Source organism: Malus sylvestris, chromosome 15, assembly GCF_916048215.2.
Source record: "Malus sylvestris chromosome 15, drMalSylv7.2, whole genome shotgun sequence".
Classification (NCBI taxonomy): domain Eukaryota; kingdom Viridiplantae; phylum Streptophyta; class Magnoliopsida; order Rosales; family Rosaceae; genus Malus; species Malus sylvestris.
Genome location: NC_062274.1, coordinates 6,964,866 through 6,987,355, shown reverse-complemented (window position 1 = coordinate 6,987,355; position 22,490 = coordinate 6,964,866). Strand labels below are relative to the sequence as shown.

At 34.0% G+C, this 22,490-nt stretch overlaps 4 protein-coding genes and 1 non-coding gene across 5 annotated transcripts in view; 2 read left to right on the top strand and 3 right to left on the bottom strand.

Annotated features, from left to right (window-relative positions):
* The window catches only part of LOC126601384 (BURP domain protein RD22-like), a 65,007-nt gene that overhangs the window by 39,216 nt on the left and 3,301 nt on the right, over positions 1-22,490 (bottom strand). The gene's annotated exons all lie outside the window — the stretch shown is intronic.
* Positions 10,419-14,545, top strand: LOC126601382 (indole-3-pyruvate monooxygenase YUCCA6-like). The gene is made up of 4 exons (XM_050268092.1): positions 10,419-11,663; positions 12,411-12,659; positions 13,116-13,238; positions 13,435-14,545. Exons 1-4 carry the CDS (start codon positions 10,905-10,907, stop codon positions 13,672-13,674), a joined length of 1,371 nt encoding a protein of 456 aa, XP_050124049.1. The 5' UTR covers positions 10,419-10,904; the 3' UTR covers positions 13,675-14,545.
* Positions 18,650-18,722, bottom strand: TRNAF-GAA (transfer RNA phenylalanine (anticodon GAA)). Its single transcript has one exon. It is a non-coding gene; the product is annotated as a tRNA-Phe (tRNA).
* On the top strand, positions 18,850-19,708 carry LOC126601396 (60S ribosomal protein L37-3-like). Its single transcript, XM_050268106.1, has 3 exons — positions 18,850-19,007; positions 19,102-19,237; positions 19,340-19,708. The coding sequence occupies exons 1-3, from the start codon at positions 19,005-19,007 to the stop codon at positions 19,489-19,491; spliced, it is 291 nt and encodes a 96-aa protein (XP_050124063.1). The 5' UTR covers positions 18,850-19,004; the 3' UTR covers positions 19,492-19,708.
* LOC126601388 (GTP-binding protein At2g22870-like) lies at positions 20,147-22,453 on the bottom strand. The gene is made up of 4 exons (XM_050268098.1): positions 21,803-22,453; positions 21,452-21,521; positions 21,000-21,162; positions 20,147-20,681 (listed from the first exon to the last, which is right to left on the bottom strand). Exons 1-4 carry the CDS (start codon positions 22,320-22,322, stop codon positions 20,463-20,465), a joined length of 972 nt encoding a protein of 323 aa, XP_050124055.1. The 5' UTR covers positions 22,323-22,453; the 3' UTR covers positions 20,147-20,462.

Below are 22,490 nucleotides of genomic sequence, written 5' to 3'. Positions count from 1 at the left end.
AAGCATTAAGCAATCATAAATAAGATTGATTAAGTGGACCTGGAAGTGATGGAGTTGATGCTTTCGACTCATGGTTATGTGGCTCACTTCTGTACCAAGTCTGTGATTGACTATTTCATGTAAGCAAGGATCTTGTTCAGTGATTATAAGAGCTCATGAACACTCATGTAAGTTCATAGTCTCCGATAGTTCTGAATGAGTAATCTTTACTTGACAGAAGTATGCAAGAAGCTTATTAGCTTAACTGAATCCATTGGCCAATAAAGAATCATGCTTACAAATTCATTAAAGTTCTTTCTTGAATTAACTAATTGACCTAGTGGGAGAATGTTGGATGTTAGACTCTAATCCAACGGCTAATAGGTCAATATAGTTAATAAGGATTGATGTGGAATGTAAGTGTGATTAGGGTTTAGTTATAAGCTATAACTTGGACTCCAAGTAAAGGTATATAACCCATTTATAATTGGAGAATAAGGGTTCTTGATACTATCCTATTTGGATTGAGATTTGGTAGATTATATCCTTGTACAATAAGGAATCCTAGCGTATGATTATGGGAATGTATGCTAGGGTTGAAGTAGTATAAATACCAAGGGAAGGTCCCTGCATACACCACCGATACACATACTTGCAGAATTCCCCATAGGTTCGAGTAATACAGTGGTGGTGAGTGTGCAGAAGACCAATCTTCAAAGTCTAGGGTGTTCGAGGAAAGCTTGCTGCAATTGCAGTCCTTGCCGTGCTAGGAAGATGACTTCTCAAGGTTAGTTCTACGGTGTTTTAATGGTACATAAACATATCATGTTCAACACACGCGACTATTGCCGAAGAGTTAATTTTGTCTAATCTTTCTCCATTTGAAAATAAAAATATTCGTTGTTAAAAATACATTATTTTGGAAGAGTGTGAGACCAATTAAAAACAACTGAACACGTCAATTTTTTTTGAAAACTTTTAGTGGGACAGAAAATTGATCACACTGCGGTGATTTGAGAGCCAATAATCTACTTCCATTGAACCAATTCATATCATCTAATGAGTGTCGATATGATTTCTTTTGATGAGAAATTCATAAGAATCGTAACAACCCACATATAGCATCTCCAGAGGTGGCCCTCGAATTCGTGAGTACGTCCAAGTCACGATAATATTATGGTCCTTGTTTCCACAACGCTTTTAATTTTGTTGATATTTTCCAATGATTAGGTATGCTTGCAGATGCTAGCTACAATTTTTGGGTTCTTGTAGTTGCATTTTACTGAAATCATTGGTTTCCTCGGGTTTTGCATTAGATTATTAATCTTTTTATCAGTGTGACAACAATCACAAAACAAAAATAGAGTTGAACATAAGGAAAATAGTAGGGGAGGCATAGTATTTGGTGGTGTGTTGAGAGTGTTGACCTTTAGGCTCAACGATTTCTTCTCTTTGGTTCATCAAATATAGTGGTCTAGTATAAGGATGATTTTTCTTTCACATATACACAGATATGTCGGTTTTTTTAGGACAATGGTGATTTCATTTTTATCAACAATTCGAACAATTTACTTTTTAGGTCTTCTTTATAGATCATGTCTATAAAAAATTATCCAAATTCGAAATCATATGACCGTTAATTACATGACAATCATTTTTAGTGTTTCTATGCAAAACTATACTTGTCCATTTTCGTCACTACAAACGAATGTATTAATAATTTGAATTTGTCTATTTTTTACAAAGATGATTTATGAATAATGAATTGAAATATAAACGATTTGGATAGTTAGAAAAGAAAATTACAGATTGGGGCCTATAAAATGGGCCAGCATCAAATGTGTGTCAAAAAATGAGTTAAGTTATTTTAATGTCTAAGTAGTTCTAAAAGTGAAGTGGAACGGTTAGCAAACAATTACTTAAAATTGAGATTTGGGTTTAATCTGGTTGGGACTCATTGGGAACACATAGTGTGTTATTACACAATCGCAATCTTTTAACGCCCCCGCATTGACAAAATTTTGTCCTTGACATTGGGTTTCATAATATAAACCCATGTACTTTCTCCTACGGATATATTGTTCTTCTCCCTTCCATTGTTCTATTCATTTAAGTCTAGTCAATTGTGTAAGTACAAAATTCCATTATCAAATTCCAAACTGAAAATATTTTAATTTTGAATTATCGGTTGTACTCTCTAGGCAATGCTTTCATTAACTTTAACTCCAAAAAACAGAGACATGTCTATTTTTTAAGGGAAGCATTTTTTCTTAGGAAAACTAATCAAAAGTGTTTGAAAACTTTGAGTTTTAATAATAAGGACAAAATAAAGGGTAAAGTGAATAGTATCAGGATTGACTTTTTAGTGTAAAAATGTGGTTTGTCGTTAAAGTGAACAGTACCGGGTGCTTTTCGTTAAAGTTCCCTTTCTTCTTACCACCATTTAGTATGGTGTATGCTCACCACCCTATTAATTACCGTTAGATGAATTTAAATTTCGAAATTCGTGTAGTGGATAAGCACAAATCTCAAAATTCAAACTCATCTAACGGTAATAAATAGGGTGGTGAACATACACTATAGCAAAAATGCACTCTTTTTTTAAGAGATTGCAATTTGTAAGTTAAACGCAAAATTGTTGTGTAGTCTATATTCCTTATGTAGTTTTGTACACATTTTTATTATAATTTTGCATTATCAAAAACTAACTAAATTCTAATAAACCATTTTCCAATCCAGTACCTAGACACATAAGCACCACTCTCATTGTTGTTATCAGTGTTTAAAATATCGGTATTGGTAGAAGTATTGATATACAAATTTGTAGAAATATTAATGGATATATTGATATCGATAGCAGTTGCCTTCGATGAAAATTATGAAAATTTAAAATGAAACTTTAGGGAATGTCATATGGCAATTTGTCGATATTTAACCAATGTGTTGGAAATATTGACGAAATGTGTCGGTTTTAGTTGAAATTAAGAGTTTCTCTAATATAAGGTGAAATTTAGACTTTATGTCACATCCCGACCCGAGGTCCACCACATCCCGGGCCCGCTCCACCACCGTAGCATGATATTTTCTGTTTTGGGCCCCGACCACGCCCTCACGGTTTTGTTTCTGGGAACTCACACGAGAACTTCCCAGTGGATCACCCATCATGGGGTTGTTTACAACATTAATTTTATGGACGGATAGTAAAAATCAATTACTTGGATACATAATTATTTATGATTGGCTGGCAGTAGGAGCAGCAACCAAGTTCTGTTCTTCATGGACACCAATCCTTTGAAAATCAAATGCCAAGCCACCGCACTTTCACAATTAAATAAAACTCTAATTTATATATACATATATGTATGTAGTATGTGTATATATAAACGAGTCATCCATTGTATAGAATTCTAATTCGGCATGCTTTGTAATTTTCAACTAAAACAACATCTAGCTAACTCCTTAATTCAAATGCACTATAATAGAAATTCAAAATATTTCTTTTTCTTCAGCCCAAGAATTTATTAATTTTCACACTTTTGATTTTTAATTACTTTCAAGAACATGTTTTTGCTTGTAGTATATCTACTTTAATTTTCCATGATTACAAATCAACCACAGCTCTTAAAGTATCCCCATGTAATGTGAATGGTATCTTGGATACAATTCATACTCCACCGCCCCGAGGCCCAAGCCAAGTTGGTCCGATCCATATTTTCCAATGCCAATAATTCTAGACTTGGCAGTTTTTGACACGACACGATGACACGACACGAAAACGACACGAAAATAACGGGTTTCGGGTCAACACGATAACTTATCGGGTCACTATCGGGTGACCCGTTAAGAACCCGTTAATAACGGGTTCTTAACAGGTATACACGCGGGTAACACGTGGGTAACCCGTTTCGACCCGTTAAGAAAAAATTTATTTTAATAATTTTAAAGTTTAATTACTAAAAGATTTATTATAAAATACAATAGTCATATTAATATATACAATATATTCTATATTAAATATATAGTTTTGTATTATTGTTCTATATAAATTATAAAAAAATTAAAAAAAAGTTTTAGTCATTATTTATTTTTATTATGAGAGTTCCTTATTATCATTACTAGGATAAATTTTACATAACATATTCTTATCCAAAATTAAAATATACTGGTATAATATTTGTATATGCAAGAACTAAGAAGACATACATACAAGTATGAAAAATGTGAAAGAATATATAAACACTCGTGATTTATCATTATTCCTCCACGAATAGATAATTGTTACACTTATATTATCGTTTAGATTTTTTAAATCCTTCAAACCCTCATGAATAATGTTTTTTATTTGAGGGCAAAATTAATAAAATTAATAATAATTATTGTAGAAGTGTAAAAAATGTAAAAATATATATATAAAATCACTCATATATAAAAAAATGTAAATGCTTTAAATTAAAGATCAAATTTACTCATTACATTCTTATAGGGTCGAGGAGTGTATCTGTAAAAAATCATCAAAATCAGAGATAAAATAACCTTTAAATTATGATTTTTCGTTTATAACCGCCGAAAACTTTTGTTCCATTACGTAATCTCTGAATGTTTGTTTTTTACGATTTTTTACATATGCGATCTCGGAATGTGTACAAATAAGTTTGACGATGGATCGTTGAAAAAAGTTTCATAGAATGCATATTGTGTCAAAACGGTAGATTAAGCAAACACTTAGAGTTAATATTATACTTCTATTAAGTATAAAATAAGTTTTTCTAGTGTAAATACTTTAAATTAAAGATCAAATTTATTCATTACATTCTTATAGGGTCGAGGAGTGTATCTGTAAAAAATCATCAAAATCGGAGCTAAAATAACCGTTAAATTGTGATTTTTCATTTATAACCGTCGAAAACGTTTGTTCCGTTACGTAATCTCTGAATGTTTGTTTTTTATGATTTTTTACGTATGCGATCTTGGAATGTGTACAAATAAGTTTGACGGTTGGATCGTTGAAAAAAGTTTTGTAGAATGCATATTGCATCAAAACAGTACATTAAACAAACACTTAGAGTTAATATTATACTTCTATTAAGTATAAAATAAGTTTTTGTGGTATCCACTAGTGTAAATACTTTAAATTAAAGATCGAATTTATTCATTACATTCTTATAGGGTCGAGTAGTGTATCTGTAAAAAATCATCAAAATCAGAGATAAAATAACCGTTAAATTGTGATTTTTCATTTATAACCGTCGAAAACTTTTGTTCCATTACGTAATCTCTGAATGTTTGTTTTTTACGATTTTTTACGTATGCAATCTTGGAACGTGTACAAATAATTTTGACGGTTGGATCGTTGAAAAAAACTTCGTAGAATGCATATTGCATCAAAACGGTAGATTAAACAAACACTTAGAGTTAATATTATACTTCTATTAAGTATAAAATAAGTTTTTGTGATATCCACTAGTGTAAATACTTTAAATTAAAGATCAAATTTATTCATTAAATTCTTATAGGGTCAAGGAGTGTATCTGTAAAAAATCATCAAAATCGGAGATAAAATAACCGTTAAATTGTGATTTTTCGTTTATAACCGTCGAAAACTTTTGTTCCGTTACGTAATCTCTGAATGTTTTTTTTTTACGATTTTTTACGTATGCGATCTTGGAACGTGTACAAATAATTTTGACAGTTGGATCGTTGAAAAAAGTTTTGTAGAATGCATATTGCATCAAAACAGTACATTAAACAAACACTTAGAGTTAATATTATACTTCTATTAAGTATAAAATAAGTTTTTGTGGTATCCACTAGTGTAAATACTTTAAATTAAAGATCAAATTTATTCATTACATTCTTATAGGGTCAAGGAGTGTATCTGTAAAAAATCATCAAAATCGGAGCTAAAATAACCGTTAAATTGTGATTTTTCGTTTATAACCGTCGAAAACTTTTGTTCCGTTACGTAATCTCTGAATGTTTGTTTTTTATGATTTTTTACGTATGCGATCTTGGAATGTGTACAAATAAGTTTGACGGTTGGATCGTTGAAAAAAGTTTTGTAGAATGCATATTGCGTCAAAACAGTACATTAAACAAACACTTAGAGTTAATATTATACTTCTATTCAGTATAAAATAAGTTTTTGTGGTATCCACTAGTGTAAATACTTTAAATTAAAGATCAAATTTATTCATTACATTCTTATAGGGTCGAGGAGTGTATCTGTAAAAAATCATCAAAATCGGAGCTAAAATAACCGTTAAATTGTGATTTTTCATTTATAACCGTCGAAAACGTTTGTTCCGTTACGTAATCTCTGAATGTTTGTTTTTTATGATTTTTTACGTATGCGATCTTGGAATGTGTACAAATAAGTTTGACGGTTGGATCGTTGAAAAAAGTTTTGTAGAATGCATATTGCATCAAAACAGTACATTAAACAAACACTTAGAGTTAATATTATACTTCTATTAAGTATAAAATAAGTTTTTGTGGTATCCACTAGTGTAAATACTTTAAATTAAAGATCGAATTTATTCATTACATTCTTATAGGGTCGAGTAGTGTATCTGTAAAAAATCATCAAAATCAGAGATAAAATAACCGTTAAATTGTGATTTTTCATTTATAACCGTCGAAAACTTTTGTTCCATTACGTAATCTCTGAATGTTTGTTTTTTACGATTTTTTACGTATGCAATCTTGGAACGTGTACAAATAATTTTGACGGTTGGATCGTTGAAAAAAACTTCGTAGAATGCATATTGCATCAAAACGGTAGATTAAACAAACACTTAGAGTTAATATTATACTTCTATTAAGTATAAAATAAGTTTTTGTGATATCCACTAGTGTAAATACTTTAAATTAAAGATCAAATTTATTCATTAAATTCTTATAGGGTCAAGGAGTGTATCTGTAAAAAATCATCAAAATCGGAGATAAAATAACCGTTAAATTGTGATTTTTCGTTTATAACCGTCGAAAACTTTTGTTCCGTTACGTAATCTCTGAATGTTTTTTTTTTACGATTTTTTACGTATGCGATCTTGGAACGTGTACAAATAATTTTGACAGTTGGATCGTTGAAAAAAGTTTTGTAGAATGCATATTGCATCAAAACAGTACATTAAACAAACACTTAGAGTTAATATTATACTTCTATTAAGTATAAAATAAGTTTTTGTGGTATCCACTAGTGTAAATACTTTAAATTAAAGATCAAATTTATTCATTACATTCTTATAGGGTCAAGGAGTGTATCTGTAAAAAATCATCAAAATCGGAGCTAAAATAACCGTTAAATTGTGATTTTTCGTTTATAACCGTCGAAAACTTTTGTTCCGTTACGTAATCTCTGAATGTTTGTTTTTTATGATTTTTTACGTATGCGATCTTGGAATGTGTACAAATAAGTTTGACGGTTGGATCGTTGAAAAAAGTTTTGTAGAATGCATATTGCGTCAAAACAGTACATTAAACAAACACTTAGAGTTAATATTATACTTCTATTCAGTATAAAATAAGTTTTTGTGGTATCCACTAGTGTAAATACTTTAAATTAAAGATCAAATTTATTCATTACATTCTTATAGGGTCGAGGAGTGTATCTGTAAAAAATCATCAAAATCGGAGCTAAAATAACCGTTAAATTGTGATTTTTCATTTATAACCGTCGAAAACGTTTGTTCCGTTACGTAATCTCTGAATGTTTGTTTTTTATGATTTTTTACGTATGCGATCTTGGAATGTGTACAAATAAGTTTGACGGTTGGATCGTTGAAAAAAGTTTTGTAGAATGCATATTGCATCAAAACAGTACATTAAACAAACACTTAGAGTTAATATTATACTTCTATTAAGTATAAAATAAGTTTTTGTGGTATCCACTAGTGTAAATACTTTAAATTAAAGATCGAATTTATTCATTACATTCTTATAGGGTCGAGTAGTGTATCTGTAAAAAATCATCAAAATCAGAGATAAAATAACCGTTAAATTGTGATTTTTCATTTATAACCGTCGAAAACTTTTGTTCCATTACGTAATCTCTGAATGTTTGTTTTTTACGATTTTTTACGTATGCAATCTTGGAACGTGTACAAATAATTTTGACGGTTGGATCGTTGAAAAAAACTTCGTAGAATGCATATTGCATCAAAACGGTAGATTAAACAAACACTTAGAGTTAATATTATACTTCTATTAAGTATAAAATAAGTTTTTGTGATATCCACTAGTGTAAATACTTTAAATTAAAGATCAAATTTATTCATTACATTCTTATAGGGTCAAGGAGTGTATCTGTAAAAAATCATCAAAATCGGAGCTAAAATAACCGTTAAATTGTGATTTTTCGTTTATAACCGTCGAAAACTTTTGTTCCGTTACGTAATCTCTGAATGTTTGTTTTTTATGATTTTTTTCGTATGCGATCTTGGAATGTGTACAAATAAGTTTGACGGTTGGATCGTTGAAATTATTTTTGTAGAATGCATATTGCGTCAAAACAGTACATTAAACAAACACTTAGAGTTAATATTATACTTCTATTAAGTATAAAATAAGTTTTTGTGGTATCCACTAGTGTAAATACTTTAAATTAAAGATCAAATTTATCCATTACATTCTTATAGGGTCAAGGAGTGTATCTGTAAAAAATCATCAAAATCGGAGCTCAAATTACCGTTAAATTGTGATTTTTCGTTTATAACCGTCGAAAACTTTTGTTCCGTTACGTAATCTCTGAATGTTTGTTTTTTTATGATTTTTTACGTATGCGATCTCGAAATGTGTACAAATAATTTTGACGGTTGGATCGTTGAAAAAAGTTTCGTAGAATGCATATTGCGTTAAAACGGTAGATTAAACAAACACTTAGAGTTAATATTATACTTCTATTAAGTATAAAATAAGTTTTTGTGGTATCCACTAGTGTAAATACTTTAAATTAAAGATCAAATTTATTCATTACATTCTTATAGGGTCGAGGAGTGTATTTGTAAAAAATCATCAAGATCGGAGCTAAAATAACCGTTAAATTGTGATTTTTCGTTTATAACCGTCGAAAACTTTTGTTCCGTTACGTAATCTCTGAATGTTTGTTTTTTAAAGATTTTTTACGTATGCAATCTTGGAATGTGTACAAATAAGTTTGATGGTTGGATCGTTGAAAAAAGTTTTTGGACCGCCAGCAATAGATAATTTTGTAGTAGTGAAACCTTAAATTTATTTAACCGTTAACTGTTATTTACACTTTATTCTTCTGACTGAATTTCATTTTTAAAATTTTATTTTTTGAAAACATGATCATCTGGTGGATGTAAGAAGATGATATCACGTTTCGATATTTACGATTAACTGAAATATGAGTCAATGTCATATAATTTGTAGAAACTTTATAAACATCAAGCAATATTTTCACTAACTGTAGAACTCTAAATATAATATCAACGATCCAACGATCCAAACTGTCCATCTACCTGCACCCTCTAATAGATCATGTTTTCAAAAAAGAAAATCTAAAAAAACGAAATTTGATGAGAACAATGAAGCATAAATGTAAACAACAATCAACGGTTAAATTTTGATCTATGATTTATATGATTATAGTGGCGAATTTCGAAGTTAAGCTCTTCATGAAAGTTATAAAGCTTGTCATTACGAGTGTTTATATATTTTTTTCTATATTTTTTTACACTTCTACATTAATTAAAAAACTATTAAAGACTTTAGGTAAGCGAAAATATACTTAAAACAAAATTGCGTTTTTATGTTTTGGATGTGATAATATGGAATGTATATACTTATTTAGTATTATGTTTTTCATTTGATTATTTATTGGTTTAAAATATATTTTCCTTAACGGGTAACGGGTCGGGTCATATTACCTGTTAATATTATCGGGTCGATTTCGGGTCGGGTCATTTTACCCGTTTATTTTAACGGGTGTTACACGACACGACCCGTTAAGATATCGGGTATGACACGAAAACGACACGAACACGGAAAACACGACACGAATGCCAAGTCTAAATAATTCACATCCCTTAATCATCTAGATTAGTGGCTGAAAGAAAATCCATCTAGATTAATGACTACTTATCCTAATATGGATCATTATTTTAGGATTATGTAAAAGAATTTGTGCCCTTTAAGGACATCCATTCACACCTCTAATTTCAGATAAACTAAGGGGTGTATTTGTTACATGTTCAAACAATAATCAACTTCATTGTTAATATTTCGATTCGAATTGTGACTGTTTTATAAGAAAATATTTTTTATAGTATGCTTTATAGTTTTATTAATATTCATATCATGTCCATATCTCTTCACCGCTTAGCCTTCCTCATATAAATTCCTGTATGAGAACAATACGGAATATAAATACACATTTCACCATCAATCTATCCATCTCTCTCTCTCTCTCTCTCTCTCTCTCTCTCTCTCTCTCTCTCTCTCCTTGTGTTGAATGCTGATTTAGTCCCGTAGTTTGCTCATTCCTCCGCTTAAACCCTCCCATTGAACAACACACAGAAAATTAGGATTAGGAAAAAAAACGAATTACTCATTCTCACAAATAGATAAGACCCTCTTAATCCGCTCCATAAATCAAGGAATCGCCCTCACAAGCCTAATCTTTCCCTGATAAGTGAGAAAGAGAAAACACCTTGATCACCACTAACTCTGTATAACCAACCATCAGCTTAATCCCCTCTTAAAACAGTTAAACTTAGACTGATTAAGAGACTCACACAGTCCCAAAACCTACACCTCCTCTCCCAATGTTTTCCTCTCACTTATTTTTGTCCTCTCAAACCAAACTCTTTCCTTCACTAACAATTCCTCTGCTAGCTTCTTCAACTTTTAATTCACTATTTCTGTTCTTGAATTAAATTAATTTGTTACATATCGTCGCTTAGATGTCCATGGACTACTACAACACAAGAGAATTACAAGGCAAGCAATCCCATGATCCTTATTTCATTGACAAAATGAGCAACAAGTCTTCCTCGTCTTCGTCCTCGTCCTCGTCAGCATCATCGCCATCACCATCACCGTCGTCTAGACTCGTAGTGTGTGGGCCGGTCATCGTAGGTGCAGGGCCATCAGGGCTTGCAACCGCCGCATGTCTCAAGTTAAAAGGTGTACCGAGTGTGATCCTGGAGAGATCCAATTGCATAGCCTCCTTATGGCAGCTCAAGACCTACGACCGCCTTCGCCTTCACTTGCCGAAGCAATTTTGTGAGCTACCCTTCATGCCTTTCCCCAATGATTTCCCAACTTACCCTACAAAGCAACAATTCATTCAATACCTTGAAGATTATGCTACCAAGTATGACATTAGGCCATGGTTCAATGAGACCGTGGCCAGTGCCCAGTTTGATCCCACGCTCGGGTTTTGGCGTGTGCGGACAACGGGAGTGAAAGGTGGTGATGAGACGGAGTATGTGTGCCGGTGGTTGATTGCCGCCACCGGTGAGAATGCAGAGGCGGTGGTGCCGAAGCTTGAGGGAATGACTGAGTTTAAAGGGCCCATAAGGCACACAAGTTTGTACAAGAGTGGTGAAGACTTTAGAGAGAAGAAAGTTTTGGTTGTTGGTTGTGGAAATTCAGGCATGGAGGTGTGCTTGGATCTATGTAATCATAATGCTAGGCCTTCTCTTGTGGTCAGAGATACAGTAAGAACTCTCTCTCTCTCTCTCTAAACAAATGCCATTAAAGTGCTATAAGATTTTTGGTGCCCTTGAGTTTTTGATTTTGTGTTTAACAAGTTTTAATTTGTGTTTCTTCGGTTTTTTCCTCACTTTTTCACCACTCAATTGTTTGTCCTAATTTCTTGTCTTTAAGAATAAAACTATGAATGAATTTTTTTAACACAAATTATGTATTTATATATAATGGAAACACCATTTTTGAGAAATTTGTACTCTCTTTGCTATATTTTCTATTTTAGAGCCATTAACTGGTTTTTGTTTTGTCAAATAAAAAAAAAAAAACAAGCCCCCAAACAATCTCAAACTATTTATCATTTCAAGTTCCAATGGTTTGTTCAAAGTTGAGTAAACATGAATATAAAACCCTATTTTTAGCAAAACAAAATTTCCTTTCATCTTTTACTTTATTGGAACACCAAAGCATGCGTAGCATTGGTCAGAAGCTTCATATGTCTCTCTTACTTCCAAACCTTTTTTTCTCAGAATAAAGAAACAGTTGTGCCCTTAAAATTCTTTCGTCCTTGGCATATGAAGCAATTAATTGTTTGATTGCCTCCATGGAATGGGACTCACACATCACCTCCATGTTAATTGTTTGATTGCCTTTTTTTCCTTTCTTTTTTTTTTTCGTTTTTTTTTTGGTGCCTTTTGAGCTTTTTCTAGTGTAATTTTAATTTTATATTTTTGTTTTTTTATATTTGAATTAATTAGGTACATGTCTTACCAAGAGAGATGCTTGGAAAATCAACTTTTGGGCTGTCCATGTGGTTGCTCAAGTGGCTGCCCATGCGACTTGTGGATCGGTTCTTGCTGGTTGCGTCTCGGCTGCTTCTCGGCAATACCTCTCGACTCGGATTATACCGACCGAAATTGGGTCCCTTGGAGCTCAAGACCTTGTCTGGAAAGACCCCTGTCTTAGACGTTGGTACACTGGCAAAGATCAAAAGTGGAGACATTGAGGTACCAAGCTTTTTCATCAAGTCATTTCTCAATCTCACTTTAATCTTCTCTTTTTCTTTTAATTTACTATTTGCCAGCCATTGCTTTTAATTATTTACACAGTATTTTTTTCCCAAATGATGGTACCTCTAGATATGCTTTATGATGTAATAGCAGTCCCACGAACAAGTAAATTTTGTTTTTCTCTTGTCAGACAGTTTAGCATATTATGGTGATTTGACGTTACATAGAACCGTTTTAAACATGTTTGATAATAAATATTTTCCCGATAACTGGAACAAAATATGTATGGAGCTCTTAGAATCTTGTTTACTATCAAAATGTTATAAGTCTAGGCTTTTTTTTTTTTTTTGGTAAACTATAAGTCTAGCTTCTTTTGCTTTTTATTATATATATAAATGTCGACACATAGTTCATTTTCCTTATTTTCTGACTTTATACTATGTAATATTGTAGATATGTCCAGCCATCAAGAGGTTAAAACCTCACGCTATAGAATTCATTGATGGACGAACGGAGAAATTTGATGCCATTGTCTTAGCAACAGGTTACAGAAGCAATGTGCCCATTTGGCTAAAGGTGCCAACTCAATTCCTAATATAATATTGATTATATTGATTCTTGCATGAATGTGTCGTACACATAAATTTGACAATATATATGTATAAAGCGTTTGTCTAACAACGGAAGTCTATAAAGAAAATTTTACCCTAATTATTATGTATAGGGAATAAAAGTTTAGCATGTTCCCTAAAATATATATATGTTATTGCAGGAGAATGATATGTTTTCAAAGGAAGATGGGTTACCTAGAACGCCATTTCCAAATGGTTGGAAAGGTGAATGTGGGTTATATGCAGTGGGGTTTACCAAACGTGGACTACTTGGTGCCTCAATGGATGCCAAAAGAATTGCTGAAGATATTGAACGGTGTTGGAAAGCTGAGGCAAAGCATTGTACTCCCTTTAAAGCCTCACTTTTCCCACTATCATCATCATCACCACCATCATTATGATGATTTTGATTTGATGAGCTAATAACAATGAGAAGGCAGCTGGGAGAGAGAGTGAGAGACAGAGAGAGAGAGAGAGAGAGAGAGAGAGATTTGGGTTGGCCAGGAAAAATTTTACCAAAGGATCGCCTCTTGGAGGATATTTTATGGTTGGCACCATGTGCAAAAAAAGAAAGTAGTGATTGCTGCACACTCCCTCTTAATTTCCGTCCATGATTATATTTGCTTTGTTGAGTTCAATGGCTAAAAAAGAAAGGGGTGTGAATGAAGTGAAAACGGTGTGCAGAAATCATTTCTCAAAAGTTAAGTGTGTGCTCTTTCAGTTGAGGAAAAGAAAAATGAAAACCCCTAAGAAAAAGAAAAGGTTGAAAGGGAGAGAATTGGGTCTACGATCCCCTTTACTTTTGAAATTGACAAGAAGCTAGCTGCAGGGGATTGGGAAAGAGGAACTTTGAGAGAGAAAGAAGCATTGTGTGTGGTATCGGTTTTGCAGGGTGGACCTCATCAACTTCTAGCATGTACACTTGTACATTATTATTGATCTCTAATTAGGTATGACTTTTTTTATAGAGGCAGAGAGATCAGTGGGAGAGAGTAAAGGGTAGGATTTGGTATTATTTTTCATCAAGTGTATGCAAATGATTGTGGTTTTTTGCCTGTATTTTCAATGGGGTTGGGATGAGAGACAATTGAGAGATTAGTATTAACATTGATGTAGCTAGGGTTGTGTGTGCGGGTTATTCTTTCTCTCTATCTAGCTAGGGTTTTTGTATTTCTTCTTTCTGGATTTTTTTGAGGGGTGTAGTGTCTTCAGACAACTTCAATGGAAAATTTGACTTGATCTACTGAGAATAATGAAAATCATATGAACTGACTTCAAACTTTTTACCCTACTATTTTCATTTTCCAACTTGACATGGATAAAGATTATACACCAAACTTTTTGCAGATTTTTATTACTGCTGGCATGCAAATTTCGCTGTCAAAATGATTTCACTCCCAAGTAGAAGATTGGACCACCACTTTTTCAATCCAGGATGCATAAAATATGAATCATCATCTCAGAGAGTGATCGAGAACCCACGTTTTAATCATAGCACTTGGATCAAATATTTACATGAAATCATGAAATATTTGCTTCATCAAATATAGTGTGTATTTATAGTGCTAACAATTATTAGTCAACGCGATTAAAATATTTTGATCATGTTTTTCCTAAAGGAGCACTATATATAGCTAGCTAGCTAATCCTCACTTACTAAGCTTTATACTATTACGAGGGTAATTAAAATTTACTTTATACTAATAGGCATGCATATGTCATTTTCTCATATTTGAAAGACAAACAAAGAACAACTATCAATCACTCCACATCTTTTCGAATGATCAAAAGTGAACCAAAATCTCATCATACTCCGCATTTAGTGGCTTCTTCTGTTTCAAGGGAATGTAACCTTTATAGATGAGATTGTTTTAAGTCGGATTGGTTGTTTAATATTTTGGCCTCTATGTAAATGTTTCCATTCAAATTTAATGAAATTTTCAATCTTTTGAAAAAAAAAAAAAAAAAAAAAAAGAGAAAAAGGGGGAGGGGTAAGTTATACTATGATTGATGAATACAAACAGTAATTAAGCATTACAAACTCAGGTCACTAGAATCCCGGTGAACTTGGGTAAAATTAGAATCGACAACATAACTATTAGAGTTGAAGAGTCTAAATCATATCCCAAAATATGTGGCCGTATTCATCATATAACGGAGAATATGCTATTATCAATCGTCCTCGTATATGAATAACACATGTCAATAACAGACAATCGTTAATAAATCTGATCCAAAAAACTCGAGATCCCAATAACCAGACTAAGCCCTTGACTAAATTCTCTCATGACTGTAACTGAATTATTTCATCATTATCTAGAAAGATATATTTGATCTATTTTGACTCATGTCAAGGAATCCCAGCTAAATTGTCAATTTGATCTGTTTTATCTATCTAACTAATTACAGTTACTTCAAGTTACCTATAAAACTTAACTCAAATTGCAGGATGGAGGTGGTTCAAATTCCAAATTAATGTCCATGTCTGTCAACAAAGAGCACGAGAGAAAAAGTTACGATTGTGATTAGAATAATACTAGATAAATTAAATTTGTAAATTAAATAATGTGTCACAAATAAAAAATAAACACGTTAACTAACACTTAAATGATAATTCAACCATCAACTTCCATGTCATTTAATTTACAAAATATTGTCTACAAATTTAGTATCTCTAGCATTATCGGGTTAGTTATTGTTTATAATGTTCACTGGTCTAGTAGCTAGTACCATTTTGTTAAACAAAGTTGTGAATTCTTTTTTTTTATTATTTGAATACGTGAATTCAAATATTTGACAAAACTATAATTTCAACCATGCCAACACATTCTTGGGGATTAGCTTAAATACTTTTATTTATTTATTTATTTCATACAATAATCATCGGACCTTAAGATGTAATTCATGTGAATATATGTATTTTATACAATTATCATCAGATAGTCAAGATGGTTATTGTATTAAATGCATATAAGTATTGTAGCCAATAAATTTTTAATTTGGATCTCATTCATAAACTTCAAGGGTAAAATGGTTTTAGATTATCTGTTAACTTAAAATAATCGTGTGCTAGTTTCATATATTGCTACTAAACAATAAAAAAGTTATGCCTACATGTATAGCCTAAGGAAATTATGTACCTTCAAAAAGCCAAACTCAAATTCATGGGGTTTTTTGTTCCTGTTTGCATGTTTTATTGCGTTGCGATTTGCGTGGGAATAACATATGGTGGTACGATGTTATGGGAGAATGCATGAGTTGAGTTTGACAATTCATGATGATTACAAGATCAAGATGCATGGAAGGATTTGTTCCGACCGAATTGCCTTGACGAAGCAACCACAAATCGAATCTTAATTATATATGCTCTGCTTCACAACAAGGACACTTCATTCTCCGCATCTCATTTATGTCTATGATGATCCTTTAGTTGAGGCCACAAACTATGCCCATGTCCACCAACCTAATGTAATGAGCTAGCTTTTGTATCTCAATGCTATATATGATTAATCCACGGATTACAAATAAAACAAAAATAAACCTAATGCTAATTTAGATAAGTTCAGACACAACAATTGCTGTATGAATATTTTAACTAGGGTTAAGAACACTTCCAAATTATCAAAATTGCTTCCATTAATATTTGGCTAAAATAGACACATTGCAATATGCAATATATACACATTGAAAACGTATTTATTTATTATAAAACAAGTCCAAATAGATAACACGTACGAATCAAGTTACCCTATATGAAATTATGAATAATAAGTTAATAACACTAAGTTTTTTTTTTCTACATTCCTCACTAAACTTTTTTAGCTAATTATTGGTCACTCAATCTTTTAGCATACTTTCACTTCGTCAACTAGCTATTGGTATAATTGTCGTCTCTAGTTTAAGAAGTGAAAAGTGTATCATGACTAGTGTTATTAACTTATTATTCTTTGTAAGATTAGTAAAGTGTCACTTCTCAATGGTAGAAGAAGTCCCAAGTTTAAATCCCTCTAACCTTTTTTGATACAAAAAACGTTTCTTTCTTCTCTGTAAGAATACAGCATTCTGCTTATTTAATTGTAACAGAATTTGAATTACCAAATACAAAAGATGGAACTTAAATGACCTTATAAGAGATAAAAAGGAAATAAAGAAAGAAGACTATGACATTTTGGGTACGATTAGAAATTTGGTAAAGAACGAAAGAAGACAATTAGGTTTCAAGAACCATCTTAAAAAGCTAATTACGTACTTAGGCAAATCAACAACACAAATTAAAGCATCTTTAAGCAAATGCACTTAGCTTAAAAACACAAAGTGGTCCTTTGTAAGTTATGTATATCATCCACAAGCTCAATGATAGGGCAATTTAGGACGTACGTACTACACATATATGATTCAGTTCACATGGCCACCACTGAGGACCATCAATTAGTGGGCTTAAAAATGCCTTAATTTCTTGTGGTCCAAGAAATTGATTATCCCTAACGGTTTGATTTGTACTGATATGCATGGGATGGACCATTTCCAACCCTAAATTTATAGATGGACTGGCATGCACAAAGTCGGTAGCATGATCAAATGGCAGGGAGTCATTAGTCAACAGAAATGGTTCACCAATCAGACAGTCCCAAATCGACCATATTGGGGCTCACTCTCTAATCATGATTAGTCTTATTCCTCTGAGAATGTCTGTCACCAAAAATAGTAAAAAAATAAACCCAGATAAGAGAAAGATTGTGCCAATTCAACAAATTCGATAATTTACTTTGAAAAAAACGTATTTGAATTGTTGATGTTTCGATGTCTTGGTGTGTCCCACTTATTGCCCTATCAACATTGTTCGTGTTTGCTTTTCGTGGAAACATTATGAAAATTAATATATATCTTCCACGTATAATGTATGTGTTTGATACGATATATATACACACCACATCATTGTAATTATATATAGTAGTGTGATTAAGAAGTCTAATTATCATTATGATGCTCGTTGCCATATATAGTCAGATACGGACAAGAACTTTAGAACATAGCGGATTGAGTCACTTGTACTTACAGGTGGCACTTAATCTCCGTTTGTTATTGGGTTCAAAGCACGTAGGCATGGATAAGGACTTCAGAACGGAGCAGATTGAATCACTTGTGTACATGCTTAAAAGTAGCACTTAATATCTTTTTTGTTATTGAGTTCAAATCATGTAGATTTTTTATTTTTTTTAAGAAAACATAGACAATATTTTTTCACAAGGGACCACTTTTGAATTGTTAAGCTCAGTCCATACTGTGGTTATAAAAGTTTTATTTTCTTTTCAAATGAACCAAAAAATAAATTTGCAGAAAATTATATGTACTAGATTGAACAACAAAAAATAAACTTGCGGTGAAGGTGGATCGAACACCTGACCTTCAGATCTTCAGTCTGACGCTCTCCCAACTGAGCTATCCCCGCAGATACTAAGTCCTTACAATTTTGTTAACTTAACATAAACCATCGGCAGGACCTGGATTATATCACCAAATGGGCCTCACATGACCAGACTAACTGGCTCATTTGAATGGCAAGCCTGTGATTATTATTGGGCCTCCATTTCCAGTCCATTTGAGGCCCAACATTCGAAGTGAAACCCTAATCTGGTCGATCACGACGACTATATAAGTCACTGAATCTTCGTCCGCGAGAAATTTCCCGCAGCTCCTCTGAAATCTAGGGTTTCTCTCTGCAGCCAACGAAATGGTACTCTCTCTCGATCTCTCATTCTTTTTAGCTTTGATAGCAATTTAACTTAGATATATGATTCAAATGGTTTGAATTTGGGAATATGAATTAGGGCAAGGGAACAGGAAGTTTCGGAAAGAGGAGGAACAAGACGCACACACTCTGTGTGCGGTGCGGCCGCCGCAGTTTTCACCTTCAGAAGAGCCGCTGCTCCGCCTGCGCCTACCCTGCTGCCCGCCTCAGGAAATGTAACCACTTCTCTTTTCCTTGTACTGTTGGTTTTTTTTTTTTTTTTCTGAATTAATTATGTAATTTTCGGATTTTGATGAACTGTGTGGGTTTGGTTTCAGACAACTGGAGTGAGAAGGCGCTGCGCCGAAAGACGACGGGAACCGGGCGGATGAGGTACCTGAGGAATGTGCCGAGGAGGTTCAAGAGCGGCTTCCTGGAAGGTACTCAAGCTGCTCCGAGGAGAAAGGGTGCTGCTGCTGCTTCCTCATAAGTTTTCAAAGCCCACTGAACTCAAACTCTGTTTTGTTTTCGATTTCGTTTTTGTTTTGCTTGTCTTGATAGTTTTGAATTTTCACTTGAACAAGTTTTGGATCATTGTTTAACGGATGTTAATTGCTTATTATGTTATTAGAGGAGTTGGTTATGGTTTAGACTGTCTCCATTTGCAGCTGCATTTTGATATAAATGAAAATTACTCTCAATTACAATTATGTTTACCCTTTATTTTGCTTGTTGGGTTGATCGTCGAGTTTTCTAGCATGTCTTTAGCTTCATTGTAACTTCTTAAGATCGAAGTTGCTTCTATTTTGATGATGAATCGGAATTACTAGATTGCACCCATAACTTGGATGATAATGTGCTTGTAGGTTAGTGATTATGACCACTTTGCATCTGAAGTTAGGTTCATGCTTTCACCCGAGGGCTTCTCTTCAAACTCTTACACCTGATGTCTTGAGTTCGAACTCATGCACCCTAGCTCTTGAGTTCCAAGTCTTGCATCCAAGGTTTTGGGTTCCAACCCCTGCCCCTGAGGTTTTGGGTTCAAGCTCTTGCACCCTAGGTCTTGGGTTCGAACTCGGACCAAAATTGAAAATTTACAATCCTGAACAACTTGGCACAACAAGGAAGAACAAAGGAGCACAAAGTTGAAATGTAAAGATTATGATTCCCTGAACTTTAAATAAAGATTTAAACAGATTTACACTAGATTGAAACAGTAACACGAGGGACAAAATTGAGCTATTAGCTTTTAGCCACATGCACATTGGCTCTCCTTTTCCTCAATGTATGGCTCTCATGTTTAACATCATATTCAGATGCAAATTAAAGAGCCTTTGGGGATAAAAATACTTAGTGTGACATTGGAATTTCATCTCAGCTTCTTGTACTTGGATGTATCTTGAACAATTAGACAGCATACCTACCTGAGATTCGGAAGACGTGATCAGGTTTTTGGTTTTCCTAGTGCTTCAGCCAGTAGTTCCGCAGCTGAGCCATATGCAGTAACATTTCATCACGACCCTGATTGGTCAGGCTGCTCGTCATAATCCACGGAGGCACTGTCTTGAAGAAGCTGCTTATTAACTCCTGAAAATCCTGCACATTCTCTTCAGCTTTCTTCCCTCCATGCCTCTTCTTTTTCCGCTTGTCACATTTGGTGAATATCATAGTCATAGGAATCTGAATGGGCAGATAGTTAGTTACCTCTGCGCATCATTCACTTTTAAAACAGGTATTCGTTACAAAGGGAAGCACGTTCAAGAAAGTTTCCATTTTGTTTTCCGCTAATTATGTTTAGAACACAAACTCGTAAGTAAGCAACCGTGGGTGGTTCATCATTCAGAGGAGAAAATACAAAAGTGCAATCGCTAATAAAGTGTTTGTCAAAACCTCTAGTACCCATAAATTCCCCTGGAAAGCTAACATTATTCGATTTGAGACATCATGTTCACCATATCTTCCAATACTCTTGGCATAAATGCAAAGAAAGGGTATTACCTGATTCTGGCCCAGCCAACTAGCGTATTCCAGATCAATTTTTTTGACCGGAATGCTGGCATCAATGAGAAGGAAAACCGAAACTAATGTCGACCTATTGAGGAAGTAGTCTTTAGTAAACTTCACCCAATCAGTTCTAAGTTCCTGTGGTGCAGCTGCGTACCTGTCAGGTTACACAACGCACAGAGGTAATATAAGACTATCAGTTTAAAACTTGCATAACGAGGGCGAAATCGGCAGTCTCTTGCACATATTTAGCAGGACTCAGAATCCTGGCAAATGCAAACTGTAAAGAAACTAAAGCCAATAAGTAATGCGCTCCCTCTAAGCTCTCGGAAACTTAAAAAACTTTTCATCACGGCAACCATTCAAAATTTCAGATTAGTATCTTCACACCTTCTATATGAACAAAAAAACCGTAGAAATCAAATATACATATCTTTCAACCATACCCGTAGCCGGGCAAATCCACCAGGAACCAGCTATCATTGATCCGAAAATGATTGATACATTGTGTTTTCCCTGCAGGAAAAAATGAACGAGTTCGAATTAAGATGCCAGAATGCATGGTCAGTCTAGAGACGAAAATGCCACCATGTCATTCATCAGGGTGCCTCAAACTCTACATACTAAAACAAAGCTACAGATTATCCTTAAAATGTTGAATTTATGGAAAAACCTTCATCAAACCACCAAATCAATACTAACTTTTGTTGAGTTTCTTCCCCAAAAGCCAATAAGTCAGTCTGACAATACCAAGCAATGAAAGTTGACTGATGGAATTTACAGTACCAATTACTGACCAGGTTTCTTGGACGTCAACGCGAGCCGCTTCCGCCGCACAAGCGAGTTGAGCAGCGAGGACTTGCCGACATTGGACCGCCCCACGAGAGCAAACTCCGGGAGACCATCAGAGGGGCAGTCCTCAGTCCTCACACTGCTCTTCACGAACTCGGCCTGGTCCACCTGAGCGTTCCTGGCGTACTTGCTGAGCAGAATATTGGACCCTTTCAAGATTCGGGTGCTCAGAGCACCGGCGTCGGTATGCGAAACCTCAGTTTCAGGCGGCACGAAGAGCTTCTCGAGCGGGATTTCGATGCGGGTTTCGAATTCCTGGGGGGTTTCGATTTGGGGTTCCGGGATTTGGGAAATGGGTATGGGTTCGGAGGCAGAGAGGGAGGATCTGGGGGCGGAGAAGAGGGCGGAGGTGAGGACTGGGGGGAGAGTTGTGGCGGTGGCGAAGGTTGGGGTTTTGGGTTTTGCGAAGAGGGAGAAATGGGTGTAGAGAGATATGTGGGTTCTTGGAAGGTGAAGCAGAACCATATCTGTAGATTTTTGTATATTGATTTTTTGGCTATGATTTGGGAGCAGCCATGGGAGCAGCTGCTGTGTTCTGGTTTTGGTGGTGGGAAGTATGAGGGAAAAATCTTGGAGGTGTGGGGGACTGACGAGAAACGGTGCGTTTTAGTTGATTTCTGGGCTTTCCGGGCC

Bases quoted from the DNA above. Each gene is read 5' to 3' on its own strand.
- LOC126601382 (XM_050268092.1), top strand. From the start codon at position 10,905: ATGTCCATGGACTACTACAACACAAGAGAATTACAAGGCAAGCAATCC. The intron at 11,664-12,410 runs GTAAGAACTCTC...TGAATTAATTAG, and splicing joins CTCTTGTGGTCAGAGATACA to GTACATGTCTTACCAAGAGA. The intron at 12,660-13,115 runs GTACCAAGCTTT...GTAATATTGTAG, and splicing joins TCAAAAGTGGAGACATTGAG to ATATGTCCAGCCATCAAGAG.
- LOC126601396 (XM_050268106.1), top strand. The intron at 19,238-19,339 runs GTAACCACTTCT...GTTTGGTTTCAG, and splicing joins TGCTGCCCGCCTCAGGAAAT to ACAACTGGAGTGAGAAGGCG.
- LOC126601388 (XM_050268098.1), bottom strand. From the start codon at position 22,322: ATGGTTCTGCTTCACCTTCCAAGAACCCACATATCTCTCTACACCCAT. The intron at 21,163-21,451 runs GTATGGTTGAAA...GTAACCTGACAG, and splicing joins GTGGATTTGCCCGGCTACGG to GTACGCAGCTGCACCACAGG. The intron at 20,682-20,999 runs GTAATACCCTTT...CTGCCCATTCAG, and splicing joins GTTGGCTGGGCCAGAATCAG to ATTCCTATGACTATGATATT.